Source organism: Barbus barbus (genome assembly GCF_936440315.1).
Source record: "Barbus barbus genome assembly, chromosome: 4".
Lineage (NCBI taxonomy): Eukaryota > Metazoa > Chordata > Actinopteri > Cypriniformes > Cyprinidae > Barbus > Barbus barbus.
The window spans coordinates 6,475,760-6,489,741 of NC_136732.1; the positions used below are offsets into that span (position 1 = coordinate 6,475,760).

The window sequence follows — 13,982 nt, forward strand, 5'->3', positions numbered from 1 at the left end:
TTATAAGTCACTCAGTGGCCTAGGACCTAAATATATTGCTGATATGCTCACTGAATATAAACCGAACAGACCACTCAGATCATTAGGATCGAGTCAGTTAGAAATACCAAGGGTTCACACAAAACAAGGGGAGTCTGCGTTTAGCTATTATGCGGCTCGCAGTTGGAACCAGCTTCCAGAAGAGATCAGATGTGCTAAAACATTAGCCACATTTAAATCAAGACTCAAAACTCATCTGTTTAACTGTGCATTTGTTGAATGAGCACTGTGCTATGTGTCCGAACTGACTGCAATACATTTTATGTATAATCATTTTCTTTAAATTTATTTTAAATCATTTTCTATATCATTTTAAAATTCCTTGTTTTTATTATTTTTATTTCCATGTTTTTATTGATTTTTAATGTCTATTTCACTTTCTTTTATGTAAAGCACTTTGAATTACCACTGTGTATGAAATGTGCTATATAAATAAACTTGCCTTGCCATTGGTGTCATTTGCAGCATTGGCTTCTGAGAAGTGCTTTCTCACGCTACCAAAAGCAACTAGTTCTCAACCAGTGTGTTTGTTATATACAAAGATTTCATCTGTTGTGAAGAAGTAACTATATAGTGCAATTTCATTATGATCTGCAGAAGATAAAGCTACCCCCCCCCCCCCCCCCAATAAAAAAGCATACGCCTTACTAGGATATCACATGTTCTTGACCACAGAGGTGCCTTATAAAAGTAAAAGCTCAAAAGCAGAAGTTCAGAGCAGTGCAGCCTACTTAAAGCAACAACTTCTAATAATCTCACATTTACATCTATCTTATTAACGGAATTCATGGAACATGGAATGGATAAAGATGAAGATAAAGAGGAGATGGACATCTATGCTAATGTACATTCTTTAAACATTCATGATGTCAGGACAGAAGCAGAGAACATCAGGAAACACCAAACACCTCAACACACAGGTACTGCGACTCATTTCATTATAACAACAACAACACATTTGATACATATAACACATTTAAGTTATATGAGTGTTTGATAATCTTCAGGAAGTGATTCAGTGAAGGTCAGAAGCTCCAGAGCAGCTGTAGTGTGTTTGGTTCTGCTGTGTGTTCTTCTGCTGACTGCAGTCATAGTGCTGGGTGTCTACATCCATACAAACAACACACAAGAGACACACCGGCTACTCTCCAACATCACCAACCTCACAGAAGAAAGAGACCAGCTAGTAAACAAAAACATGCAGCTGACAAAAGAGAGAGATGAATTATTATCAAATAACAGTGATCTGATTAAAAAGACAGACCAATTACATCAGAAGAAAAATGAACTGCTGAAAAGTATTCATGGAATGGGTAATTATGAACTATATTAAAACTAAAACAACCACTTATTAGTAGATCAGTGTGATGGGAATAAAGTGCTAATAGTTGAATTGTTTGTGTTTTCAGATGAATGGATTTACTATCAATCCAGTTTTTACTACATGTCCACTGAGAGGAAGAGCTGGAACGATAGCAGACAAGACTGTACAGAGAGAGGAGCAGATCTGATCATCATAAACAACACACAGGAACAAGTGAGTGAAAGATAGTCTCTGTGTTTGTGGTGTTTAGTTGCTAAGTCAGAGATGTTCAGATGAAATGTGTATATTGTCGATTTATAAACATGTAATTGGTTTAACTGTTTAGGATTTTGTTATGAAAATTACTGATAAGAGAGAATTCTGGATTGGTCTGACTGACATTCATGTGGAGGACAGATGGGAATGGGTTGATGGCAGCACACTGACCTCTGGGTGAGAAATCACTGAACTGAACTTATTATGTAATAAATGATTCTTACAGTCGGTATATCACACAGAAAGCAGCACTGAACATCTAATGCTGATCTGTTGTTGCAGGTTCTGGGCATCTAAAGAGCCAAATGGAGGACGAGTAGAGAACTGTGCTGTGACTTGTTTAACAAAGTGGCCTGAATTAATAGGGTGGCTTGATGTTAAATGCAATGATGCTTATCAATGGATCTGTGAGAAGAGTATTTTACCTCTCATACAGAGAGAACCATCATAAACAATTTGTCTTCCTTTTTATCTTTTGGTTACGTACGTTTAGCTGTTCAAAACATTCAGAATGATTTATCATCTAGCATTGCTGCTGCTGACGAGTCACCTTTGAAGCAGAGTGTAGATCTACCCAATGTTGTTTTTATATCACTGATATGCTATTACAGTTTTTATTAATATTTTGAATTTGTTTGTATTTTTGTCTGTTTTCATTTGAACTTTGGCTAAAGGTTTAGCAGTTTTGTTGTGTTTTTATTTTGTGACTTAAAGTGCATATTGCAGGCTAAAAAAAGTTTTCAAATGAATATATAACCTTGTATGAAAATACCATATGAACCGTTAATGCAGGATTTGAAAATGTTTTACAAGACGTGAGGGCACAAATTTGGAAGAAAAACTGACGGTTTCCTTGAGAGTTTTTTTTTTTTACATCGCGTCATATGATGTTTTATTAACAAAGTTTGGGAGGAGCACATCGGATTAGAGCCCTGCACGGCCCTCAAATTTAGGCCCTAGCCCAGCTCACATCTGACAGCTTATCAGAATTACCGACCCGAGCCCGTCTTTTTTCCCCCCCCTTCTCCTAATAGAGTTTATACTATACTGTTTCTGCTATTAAAATAGTTTTAAGTTTTGTGTGTAATGGCAAAATTATTATATTTCGTTTTGTTTTTTTATTAAGTTAATTTAGAAAAACGATTGGAGCATTTTTGTTCGTTAAATAGCCTATAAGTTTTAGTTTTTTTAAAGTAACGACCAAGCGGCCAGCGGCATGAGCTGATCATAGCCTATATTTGATCAATTTAGCCTTCTCATATCATCACGACTTGCCTAAAATAAAATCTATAGATATACTAAAATAGTTCAAGTATATAACAATGTTTAAACGTTAAACCTGCGCTATAATAATAATGTGCGCTAGTCTATATCTAAGTTTAAAAAGCCTCACTCGCTTCCTGCTTCGGCTCAGCCGTCACCACGGCTCTCCCGGCTGCAGATAGGGATCAACATAAATTTACCTCAGAATTAATCAGATATGTACAATTAGAAAAAGGGAAATTTGAAAATATATAATCTTTCTACTCCAAATATATAATTGGAAATATAAATTTCAAGTGAAATTTAACATTAGATTGATAAAACGACGAATAAAAGTAAATTTATAATGCTTACCTTTGGCTTAACACCCGTCCTTTTGACAGATACCGTTACTGTTTGAATTTCCAAGTAGCTCCGTCGCGTTGTGAAGGTCGTTCGTTGTTCAGGTATCTCTGTAGGTTTTATAAAGTGTCCTCAACGTAGAATTAAATAAATTACATAAAGGACATATCGCGGTGGTTATTTCTTCAGTCTTTTGTAATAAACAGAACTAATATCTTCCATCTTTGCGGTTACTTGCGCCGTGCCGCCGTCACGTAACTTTTACGTCACTACGTTAACGCCCCTCACGCGAGCGCACGTTTATATAAATCTATATTTAATTACATTTAAATCTATTTATTTAATATCTAAATATGATATAATATTATTATAATATAAATGATAATAATTTAAAGTCTGTGTAAAGTCCATATTAAATGTGTGTTCTGAGTTTGTCACACCACAGAAAAATGTGTTATTAACCACCCAGCCAAATTTGAATGCCAAAAAAACCTAGTAAATAAAATAAGTGTAATAATTTTAGAACTATTATTTTAATTTTAGCTTTTGGAAATAGAGTCGTATGGATTCAATATTTAAATGATTAACTGATAAATGATTTAATGTCCAACTTATACCTTATTAACGATAGCTCATTAACGACTTATCCAACTAGCATTAAAAGGTTTGACTATTTGGAAAGTAAATTGGTTTAGTTTAAAAATGGAAAATTGAGAATTTGATTTCATATTCGTTTGTAAACGGGTTTAAAGCGTCAATATTTCATTCAGACACAGAAACGCCTTTTTCATCTTATTGGTTCTATACACCTATAAATCTGTCATGTAAATAGGATTTTGTACAGCACTTCCAATGCACTGCCACTCAGTGTTAGCTATGCTTGACATCTGAAACAGGAGATATATGTTGCTGGGCACATAACTGATGCTGCTGAAGCATCGCTTCTAATGTATGAGATCACCAGCCATGAGCTACAGTATGCTGATACAGAGTTTGGTGTAGACTATTTTTATGTTTAATAACTTTGTTTATATATATATATAGATATATATATATAGTTTTTATGATTTTGAACTAGATTCTACAATTATTTCCATGTCTCATTGATAAATGTACTGAAAACAATCCCTTCACTCTGGAAGTCATAAGTAATGTAATTTAATATAAAAAAACATAATAATAATAGAAAATACACCAAACATTGTATCAGAATGATGGCTTGAAATCTCTCATGTCATGTTATCACTAAATATGTTCTCAGCAACCGTTCTTATTTCTTCAAATTGCATGAATAATTAACAGCGAGTGGGGCTTCATGATCAGATGAAAGAGGTATCAATGCATCTTCCACATAAAATTCTACTAGAATGTTACTAACAACATATTTCTGCCTCATTATTTGACCAAAATCCACATTGGATCGCAGTCAGAAGTTATTACAAACACTCAATAGTGATTGATAGTGACATTCAAGTAAAAGTGTTGCATTAATCTCATTAACTGTCATGTGTAGCTTGAAGCTAATTGTAATTTCTCCGTTACCCATATATACGATTATATTTCATTATGTATTTTATCAAATCACATTAGTTTGTAAGAAACGGTTTAATTTTCCAAAAATATGTTTAATTATAGTAATATAATGCACCACGTTGATCAGAGGGATGTAATGCCAGAGTAAAGTAAAGCCACAACTTACACAATAGTTTTCAGATCATCTTTTGTCCTGACAAAATCTATATAATGCAATAGTTCTATCTGCTGAATGTAAGCTTTTCCATATTCCCAGCTTGCCTGCTGCTCTGGGGACATCACATGCATGTCATGAAAATTATGAAAATAATCTAGGAATTATTTTATTGTTGGATTTTAAATCAGCGGTGCTGAGGCATCAAAAGTAACTAGGTAACTAAGCTGTTTTATGGATGGTAACTGTAATATTATTACCGAAATCTTTATTAGTAATTAGTTACACTACTAGTTACTGCAAAAAGTAATATTATTACAGTAACTAAGTTACTAGTAACTAGTTACTGCCCAAAACTGTATGTATATATACAGTGGTGTGAAAAAGTGTTGGCCCCCTTCCTGATTTTTTATTTTTTTGCATGTTTGTCACACATTAATGTTTCAGATCATCAAACAAATTTAAATATTAATCAAAGATAACACAAGAAACACAACATGCAGTTTTTGAATGAAGTTTTTTTATTATGAAGGGAAAATAAAATACAAACCCACATGGCCCTGTGTGAAAAAGTGCTTGCCCCCTAAACCTAATAACTGGTTGGGCCACCCTTAGCAGCAACAACTGCAATCAAGCGTTTACGATAACTTGCAATGAGTCTGTTACAGCGCTGTGGAGGAATTTTGGCCCACTCATCTTGGCAGAATTGTTGTAATTCAGCCACATTGGAGGGTTTGAGCATGAACCGCCTTTTTAAGGTCATGCCACAGCATCTCAATAGGATTCAGGTCAGGACTTTGACTAGGCCACTCCAAGGTCTTCATTTTGTTTTTCTTCGGCCATTCAGAGGTGGATTTGCTGGTGTGTTTTGGATCATTGTCCTGCTGCAGAACCCAAATTCGCTTCAGCTTGAGGTCACGAACAGATGGCTGGACATTGTCTTTCAGGATTTTTTGGTAGACAGCTGAATTCATGGTTCCATTTATCACAGCAAGTCTTCCAGGTCCTGAAGCAGCAAAACAGCCCCAGACCATCACACTACCACCACCATATTTTACTGTTGGTATGATGTTCTTTTTCTAAAATGCTGTGTTACTTTTACGCCAGATGCAATGGGACACACCTTCCAAAAAGTTAAACTTTTGTCTCGTCAGTCCACAGAATATTTTCCCAAAAGTCTTGGGGATCATCAAGATGTTTTCTGGCAAAACTGAGACGAGCCTTTATGTTCTTTTTGCTCAGCAGCGGTTTTCATCTTGGAACTCTGCCATGCAGGCCATTTTTGCCCAGTCTCTTTCTTATGGTGGAGTCATGAACACTGACCTTAACTGAGGCAAGTGAGGCCTACAGTTCTTTAGATGTTGTTGTGGGGTCTTTTGTGATCTCTTCGATGAGTCGTCGCTGCGCTCTTGGGGTAATTTTGGTCAGCCGGCCACTCCTGGGAAGGTTCACCACTGTTCCATGTTTTCTCCATTTGTGGATAATGGTTCTCACTGTGATTCGCTGGAGTCCCAAAGCTTTAGAAATGGCTTTATAACCTTTTCCAGACTGATAGATCTCAATTACTTCCTCATTTGTTCCTGAATTTCTTTGGATCGCAACATGATGTGTAGCTTTTGAGGATCTTTTGGTCTACTTCACTTTGTCAGGCAGGTCCCATTTAAGTGATTCCTTGATTGCGAACAGGTGTGTCAGTAATCAGGCCTGGGTGTGGCTAGAGAAACTGAACTCAGGTGTGATAAATCACAGTTATGTTTTAACGGGGGCAAACACTTTTTCACACAGGGCCATGTGGGTTTGGATTTTGTTTTCCATTCATAAAAAAAAATCCTTAATTTAAAAACTGCATGATGTGTTTATTTGTGTTATCTTTGATTAATATTTAAATTTGTTTGATGATCTGAAACATTAAAGTGTGACAAACATGCAAAAAAATAAAAAATCAGGAAGGGGACCAACACTTTTTCACACCACAGTATATATATATATATATATTTATATATATATATATATATATGTGTGTGTGTGTGTGTGTGTGTGTGTCTATAGACACACAGAGCATCTGAACCCATTAATTAAGATCTTCAAGAGTACTTAAGGGTTGAGTCTGAACTCTGCATGCAGGTAGATCTCCAGCAGTAGTATGTACTGTGAAATGTGCTATACAAATAGCTGGACAAACATGTCGGGTCCTTGGCTACAGAGGCAGAGTTGTTGGACACAGAGGCGGGGTCATTGGACGTAGAGGTGGAGTTGTTCCCTGTGGGGGGTTAGGAAAAAGAACACAGTCTTTAGTCAACATGTTTAGTCTACATGCATGTATGTATGTATGTCTATAGACACACAACGTGGCTGAACCAGCTAATTAAGATCTTCAGGTAGGGTACCCCTGCTATAGCTCCATTGCATTTAACTGATTTTCTATCACACTACACTACATCACGCTCTTTAAGGTCACAAAACTCTGTTGATAGCACTATAGTACCAAATACACCTGACCATCCTCTGCATGAAATGCAATGAACTGCAGCTGTTAATTTTTATTTTGTTTTCCTGATTCTACCTCAGGATAGCCAACCTGAGGAAACTACTGATTGTTCTAGATCCAGACTTCTGAATATTTCAAGTGACACTGACAAATGCAAAGACTTCAGATGACTCTGAATTTGGATCAGCATACAAAACTCTCAAATATTTTCCTTATATTTTAGTTATGAGCAGTGGTGGACGAAGTACACAAATCAAGTACTTGAGTAAAAGTACAGATACGTATTATAAAGTAAAAGTACTGCTTTTTAAATTTTACTCGAGTGAAAGTACAAAAGTACTACATTTTTTATGTACTTAAGTAAAAAAGTACTGATAGATAGATTTATTTGCAATTTTATATAGACTACTTGATTTAATTTTATATTAGCGCATATTTTTATAATCCTGTTGCTCAAAATACCTGGGATTTTCCCAAAATAACAACTATATGGAGTCAAGAGATATGTTTTGTTGTTGATATGGCCTATGTTGACGAGAGTGATGTAGTGATGTTCACTGTGAAGCTTACATTGTAATGAACCTGAGAGAAAACTGATCTGACCATCTAATTTTCACCAGTAGGAAAAAAGTGTTTTAAAACTTCTTGTTTTGCAGAACGTCAGTTATATATGACATGAGAATTAGGCTGAAGTTAGGAAGAACATTTTAAGGAAAATATAATTATATTTTCATAATGATTTTTTTTTCTTCTCAAACCTTGTCTGTGGTGTAAAAACACCCCTGGCCAAATGCCCCCAGAGGGCATCACTTCCCACTCTGATAATTACTGTTACATCACATCCTTTCTTTTTCCGTCAGATGTAATCTATCTAGGTGGTTGGATAAAAATATTTGGACTTTATATCTAAAAATTTCCTCAACTTAGCACCAGCAAGCTTGTTAGCTAGACAGTTAGCATCAGCTAACAATATTTACTTATTTTCAGTATGGTTATGAATAAACATTCATATCTGTCTACTCGGCTAGATGATCTAAACAATATAAAAATGTGAACTGTTGATAAACAATATAAAACATATGGCTAAATGCGTAGCATTTTAATAAAACTGCTAACGTTACAGCAGCGGGGAATATGAACGTGCATCAGTATTTAATCTGTGTTATTTTAATGTTTCATTTTTTTGACCCTAAAACATAGAGACGCTGTCATCGATCTGTGTGCATTCAAGCATTTCAGTGGGCTTAAATAGATCACCCTTTATAGCAGATTTAGTTCACAAACAACTGACAGTTTTGACCTAAATATGATTTTCAGTTACAATAATTAATCCTAAAATTAATGGACTCTATGCACGGCCCACCGCCTACGTGTTTCCGCTAAAATCTCAGTTGTACGCGAGCTTCCAGTTTAGCGTTCTCTGATAGCCAGCTGTGGTAATAGCGCGGTCTTTCTGTCACATTTTCGATTAGCTAGCGATTACAAATAATTATTTTATATTATATATTTTATTAACTGTAGTAACAACATTTTAGTATATTATATTAAAATATAACATTTTATTAAAGAGTTCAAGAAGCTTCAAGTGCCTTCGGCGTGAAGGTGCAACGTCTATGTATTGTGGTGTCCCATTATGTGACACATCCTCAAGGTTTAATTCGGTGGTTAGTTTCCATACTTTCCCTTTGGACAAGGAAACAAGTAAAAAATGGATTCACTATATCCGACGTGAGGATTTTAATATCACTCCTAACACAAGAGTCTGCAGTCGTCACTTCAAGAGTGATGATTTGATCGAGCCATCGACTCCCACAGGACGCCGGCTACTGAAGAAAGGTGCAGTGCCCACTTTGTTTGAGTGGAACAACTACTCCACTTCAGCACCAAGGCGCACCGGGGCATGGCAGAGGAGAGAAGTTTCCTCTCCACTGAACGAAGATCCTGTGCCTATGGACCTCCAGCATCAGGAGCATGATTATTGTTCATTTCCCGTTCCTGCAGCTGTCGATCTTTCTTTAGATCAGTCAGAAGATCTCCGAAAGGAAGTGGAACAACTGAGGAAACAGGTGGAAGAACTGTCTGTCCGTCAGAGATTTTGATTTTTCCTTGCATTTGCCAGTAATAAGCATGCTGTTGTTTTAGCTCTGGTGTGCCATTCTGCAGCTTCAGGTAAGGGCAGTCAACATAGCTTTTTAGATTTGGGCACTTTATCTCCAAAAGGCCAAAAACATGGTGCTCTGTGGGGTTGTAAACGATACCATCAGGAGAGGAGCCAAGCCAAGGTGCATCTGGGTGAATTAAGAATCCACAAGAGTAGAAGTTCACTCCACGCAACAGACAGTATTCCTCCACCGCTGCAGATTCCAGTTCAAGGCCTCTCTTCATGTCTGCTGTCTGACGAGTTCCCTTGTGGATTCTTTCAGCCAAGTGTTCAGCAGAGCTCTGCCCCCGTACATGGCAAACCTCTCTAAATCGGGACGATGTTACTCGTGGCTTTCGAACGGAGTGCCAATCCATCGAAGCACTTTGGTCTTTGGTGGCATGCTCAGTCTTGTGTGCCGTTTCCAGAGTTACTGCCAGTGACTTCATGTGCAGTAGTTCATGTTTGCTATGTACAAATACGCACACAGATGGGTCAAGGTTGTAACCGTCTAGTGGCAGAGGTGGTCATGGTGGGGCATCTTGATGGGGAGTAATGTTGTGTGTTGTTGCTGCTAGCTGTTGGTATGACAGAATGCTCCCAGCCTGAACTTTACCCAAAGCAGAATCCACCATCCAATCATCACTGGACATCCCCATTGTGGTGACTAAAGGGGCTGTAGTGCTGGTAAAGTCCTTATACACCTCTGCCACTTGCAGGACTGAGAGGTCAGGCAGGTCCCTGGAAACACCTTTATACAAGGTACTCCTGAAATGAAAAATAGAAAAAAATAATAATAAAAATAGTATAAAAAAAAGTTGCACATTTTTATAGACTCAGTTACCATTATCTTTATTGTATGGAGAAAAAAAGATGCAATGAAAGTGAATAGTGACTGAAACAGTCATGCTGCCTAATATATGTTTTTGTGTTAAAGTAATACGGGTTTGGAATGACATGAGAGCAAGTAAATGCCATGACTTTTTTGTGAACTATCCCTTTGTCGACATAGTAAACAATCCTAAACAATCCCATATTATACTTCTACATTAAGTAAGTAACTGATTGCACTGTGCACCTTAAGCCATCAGCGAGTTTCCTTTCTTTAGGTCGTGCAGATATAACCACCATCCCACTGACAGGACCTGGCCGGACTCCCTAGGAATACCAATAGTCACTTTAGTATGAACCAGTGTTTCTTGTTCCTGGAGGCCCACCAACAGTGCATGTCTTGGACATCTCACTAATCTGACACACAAGTTTTAGGTCATTTAAAGAGCAATGAGTTGAATTTAAAACAAGGTTTGTGTGTGCCTCAAGGAATGATGTTAGGAAAGCAATCATTTAATACCATTTATTCTTAAAATGGAAGTTCTTGCAAGCAGCGAGTGTAAAATGCCATGCTGAGAGCGCTCATTGAAACGGTAGGAAAAACCCGCTTCCGGCGCAGCACCGGAAGTTGCGGAGCAACTGACACGAAACGCGGAAGTAGTCGTGCATAGAGTCCATTGCATCAGTTGCACTCACAAGATCTCCCGGTTCTTTCTTGTGAGTTGAGTTCACTGGACTCGCTCTATACGGATCATTTGAATCAGTGAGTTGTCGACTCAAGAACAGCTGCAATCGGATCATTCCAATTCGTGAATGAATCGTTTGGTGCGATTTGCGAACTAATTTAACAGGTTCATTGAAAAGAATCAGTTTGTTCATGAATCAGACACCGCTTCTGCGTCAAAGCTAAAAAAAGCTAAAGTAAAGCTACTTCATTACTGACCACCACTGGTTATGAGCAGAAACTGCTTTCATTAAGTGAAATTAACTGCGTGATATAGTTGTTATTGATATCTGATTATAGCAATGACAATGGCTGAAACATTACTTGTTTTAAACTAATACATTTCAAACTTTTTTCTTCTAAGGCGATGTTGCATCTTTTTTTCGATTGCCATTATTTTGACACACTCATCTATGGCTGATAACAAAAATCCTTTCTAATTATTATATCTAAATATTAAAACAAGCATTTTCTGTATAGTGGCTTTGAAACAATATATGCTGTGAAATGTGCTATTCAAAAACTTTGAATTGAAGCATAATGAGAAATTCAAATTAGTTTTAGAGACAGTAATATTTTATACATTTAGTCATTGTATAAAATGACTAAATGACATATTTTATGTCTAATGATAAATACTAATAAAACACTCGCACTACCAGTAGTTATGCCAGTGCATGCACTCTTTAAAACATATTTAGTGTGACATTATAATCTTGTGGACAAGTCAAGGGTAAATGAGTAAGAATAAGAGCTTTTAAAATTGTAAATGCAAATGTACAAATAAATACCTCTTATTACAGCCTCATAAAGTCTCTGCATGATTGGTACTGAGGGATGGCTCTGAATGTATGCACTTTTGACCAAAACCTTTGTAGAGCGGTGCTGGCCTCTCTGTGTAGTAATGAAAAGCATCGGTGAGATGCCCAGTAATTCCAATCCCACTGGCCATCAAATTTAAGTTTTTGGTCTTCCAGATTTTTCTTCAATTTAACCTTCATTCCACAGTATTTGCATGTTTTCGAGGCACTGCCAATCTCTTTGCACTGGTGTGTTGTGGCTCCAGGTGCCATGTTTGTGTGTGTGTGTGAGTGAAAGAGAGTAGGAGAGAGAGAGAGAGAGAGAGAGTTTTTTGTGCGTTTCAGAGAGAGAACGTTTGTGTGTGTAAGAGAGTGTGTTTGTTTGTGTGTGTGTGTGTGTGTGTGTGAAAGTGAGAGAAAGAGTGTGTTTGTGTATGAGTGAGAGAGCGAGAGAGAGAGTGTGTGTTAGTTTGTGTGTGTGTGTGTGTGTGTGTGTATGTGGGAGAGAGAGAGAACGAGAGCTTTTGTGAATGATGGCTCTTAAAAGAGCCGTTGGGTTGAATTGTTGGAAGAGTAGATGGAATAATACATGGAAGAGTGAGTAGATCTGAAGTAACTGTAAGACACCAATATTCAATTACATTACAATTTTTGCATTTATATAAAAGGATTTAACATGAAGGCAAGTGTTGTGATAACTGCTTGTGTTTTAACTACAAAATACAACAGTAGAACCACAGTAGCTATGATAAAAGCACAGTAAGGGTTGCTGTTATGGTGCTGTAACTACTAAATAGCAATAGAAGTACAGTGGTGGTTACTACTTCCATTAATTCCACCCATATAAACATGACAAATTGATCGAAGATCAGTGCAAGCTAACGTTTAATAACCCCAGCTAGCAGTATATGCTCCGTTTTTTAACAAATATAGTAGTAGAGATGACTGGCAAAATCCAGCAAACATTAGGAGCCTATCTGATAAATTAAGAGCATATTCTGGACTTTATACAGAACATCGGGACATCCTGTGACAGCCTACTTACCGAGATGTGGCACATGTAAACTGCAGGAAAATATCACAATGTTTCCTATCGAGAGTTGGGTCACGCTTCTTGAACGCGAAGAACAAATTGTAAGATATAGTACGAATTCGTCTCTGATATCTACATAGAAGGTATGTGGCTTAGGTAAGAGCAAAAATTCTCCAGAAATGGTTTTACGTCCATTTACAACCCTAGGATTTCTCCCTAGAATTAAATGGTCTGTTAATGGCTTATTTGGAAGGGTCATGAATAATAAAATTGAGCACTGCTCTGATTGGCTGTTTTAGAGTGCGGCTCATTTCAGTAGCTCACGCAGCAGGAAGGAAACACAGGGAAAATATATATTTCAATACTTTCCCGCTATTAATATGCTGGGCATTAGGGCTGTATACCTTGGAAAACCTGGCGATACGATACATACCTCGATACACAGGTCACGATTCGATACGTACCTCGATACAGAGCTGTCTCGATACGATTTGATACAATGTGACACGATTCGATACGATTCAATAAAAATACATGGGCCAGAGCCAATTAGTTAATGCTGAACACATTTACTCAACAAACAGAACTCTGCATTTTTCTTCAATTTATTGAAGACAAAAGTGCAGGGCTTGACGCTTACCTATTCCCCAAGGAGCACATGTGCTCCTAAGTCAAAAAATTTAGGAGCGCATTAAAAACATTTAGGGGCGCAATGCAAATTTTTCTAATTAGGTGTTTTAGCTTAATAAGGGGATACAAAGAGACATTTACAAGCACCATTATTTAATTTATCAGAATACAGAAAGTACACAAGGTTTTTAAATAATTTTACTTCAGACACTATTTAATAGGCTAATTATGTAATTAGTTATAATCCTATTAAACTGTGTTGGTGTAAAATTTTCACAATAATCATTGAAGCTTTTGTCACGGTATATGTTTTTGTTTTTAAATCACAATATATAATTTCTAAGTGAAAAAAAGTGTTGTCGTCCTAACAGGTTAAATAACTTTATTAAAGATAATTTACTAAAAGACTTTTATAAAAAATACATA

General features: G+C 36.8%; 1 protein-coding gene across 1 annotated transcript; it reads left to right on the forward strand.

Annotated features, from left to right (window-relative positions):
* The first annotated feature begins 759 nt into the window (after nucleotides 1-759).
* LOC306867077 (uncharacterized protein) lies at nucleotides 760-2,701 on the forward strand. The gene is made up of 5 exons (XM_079412565.1): nucleotides 760-959; nucleotides 1,047-1,352; nucleotides 1,449-1,576; nucleotides 1,689-1,795; nucleotides 1,901-2,701. The coding sequence occupies exons 1-5, from the start codon at nucleotides 827-829 to the stop codon at nucleotides 2,067-2,069; spliced, it is 843 nt and encodes a 280-aa protein (XP_079268691.1). The 5' UTR covers nucleotides 760-826; the 3' UTR covers nucleotides 2,070-2,701.
* Nucleotides 2,702-13,982: the final 11,281 nt, after the last annotated feature.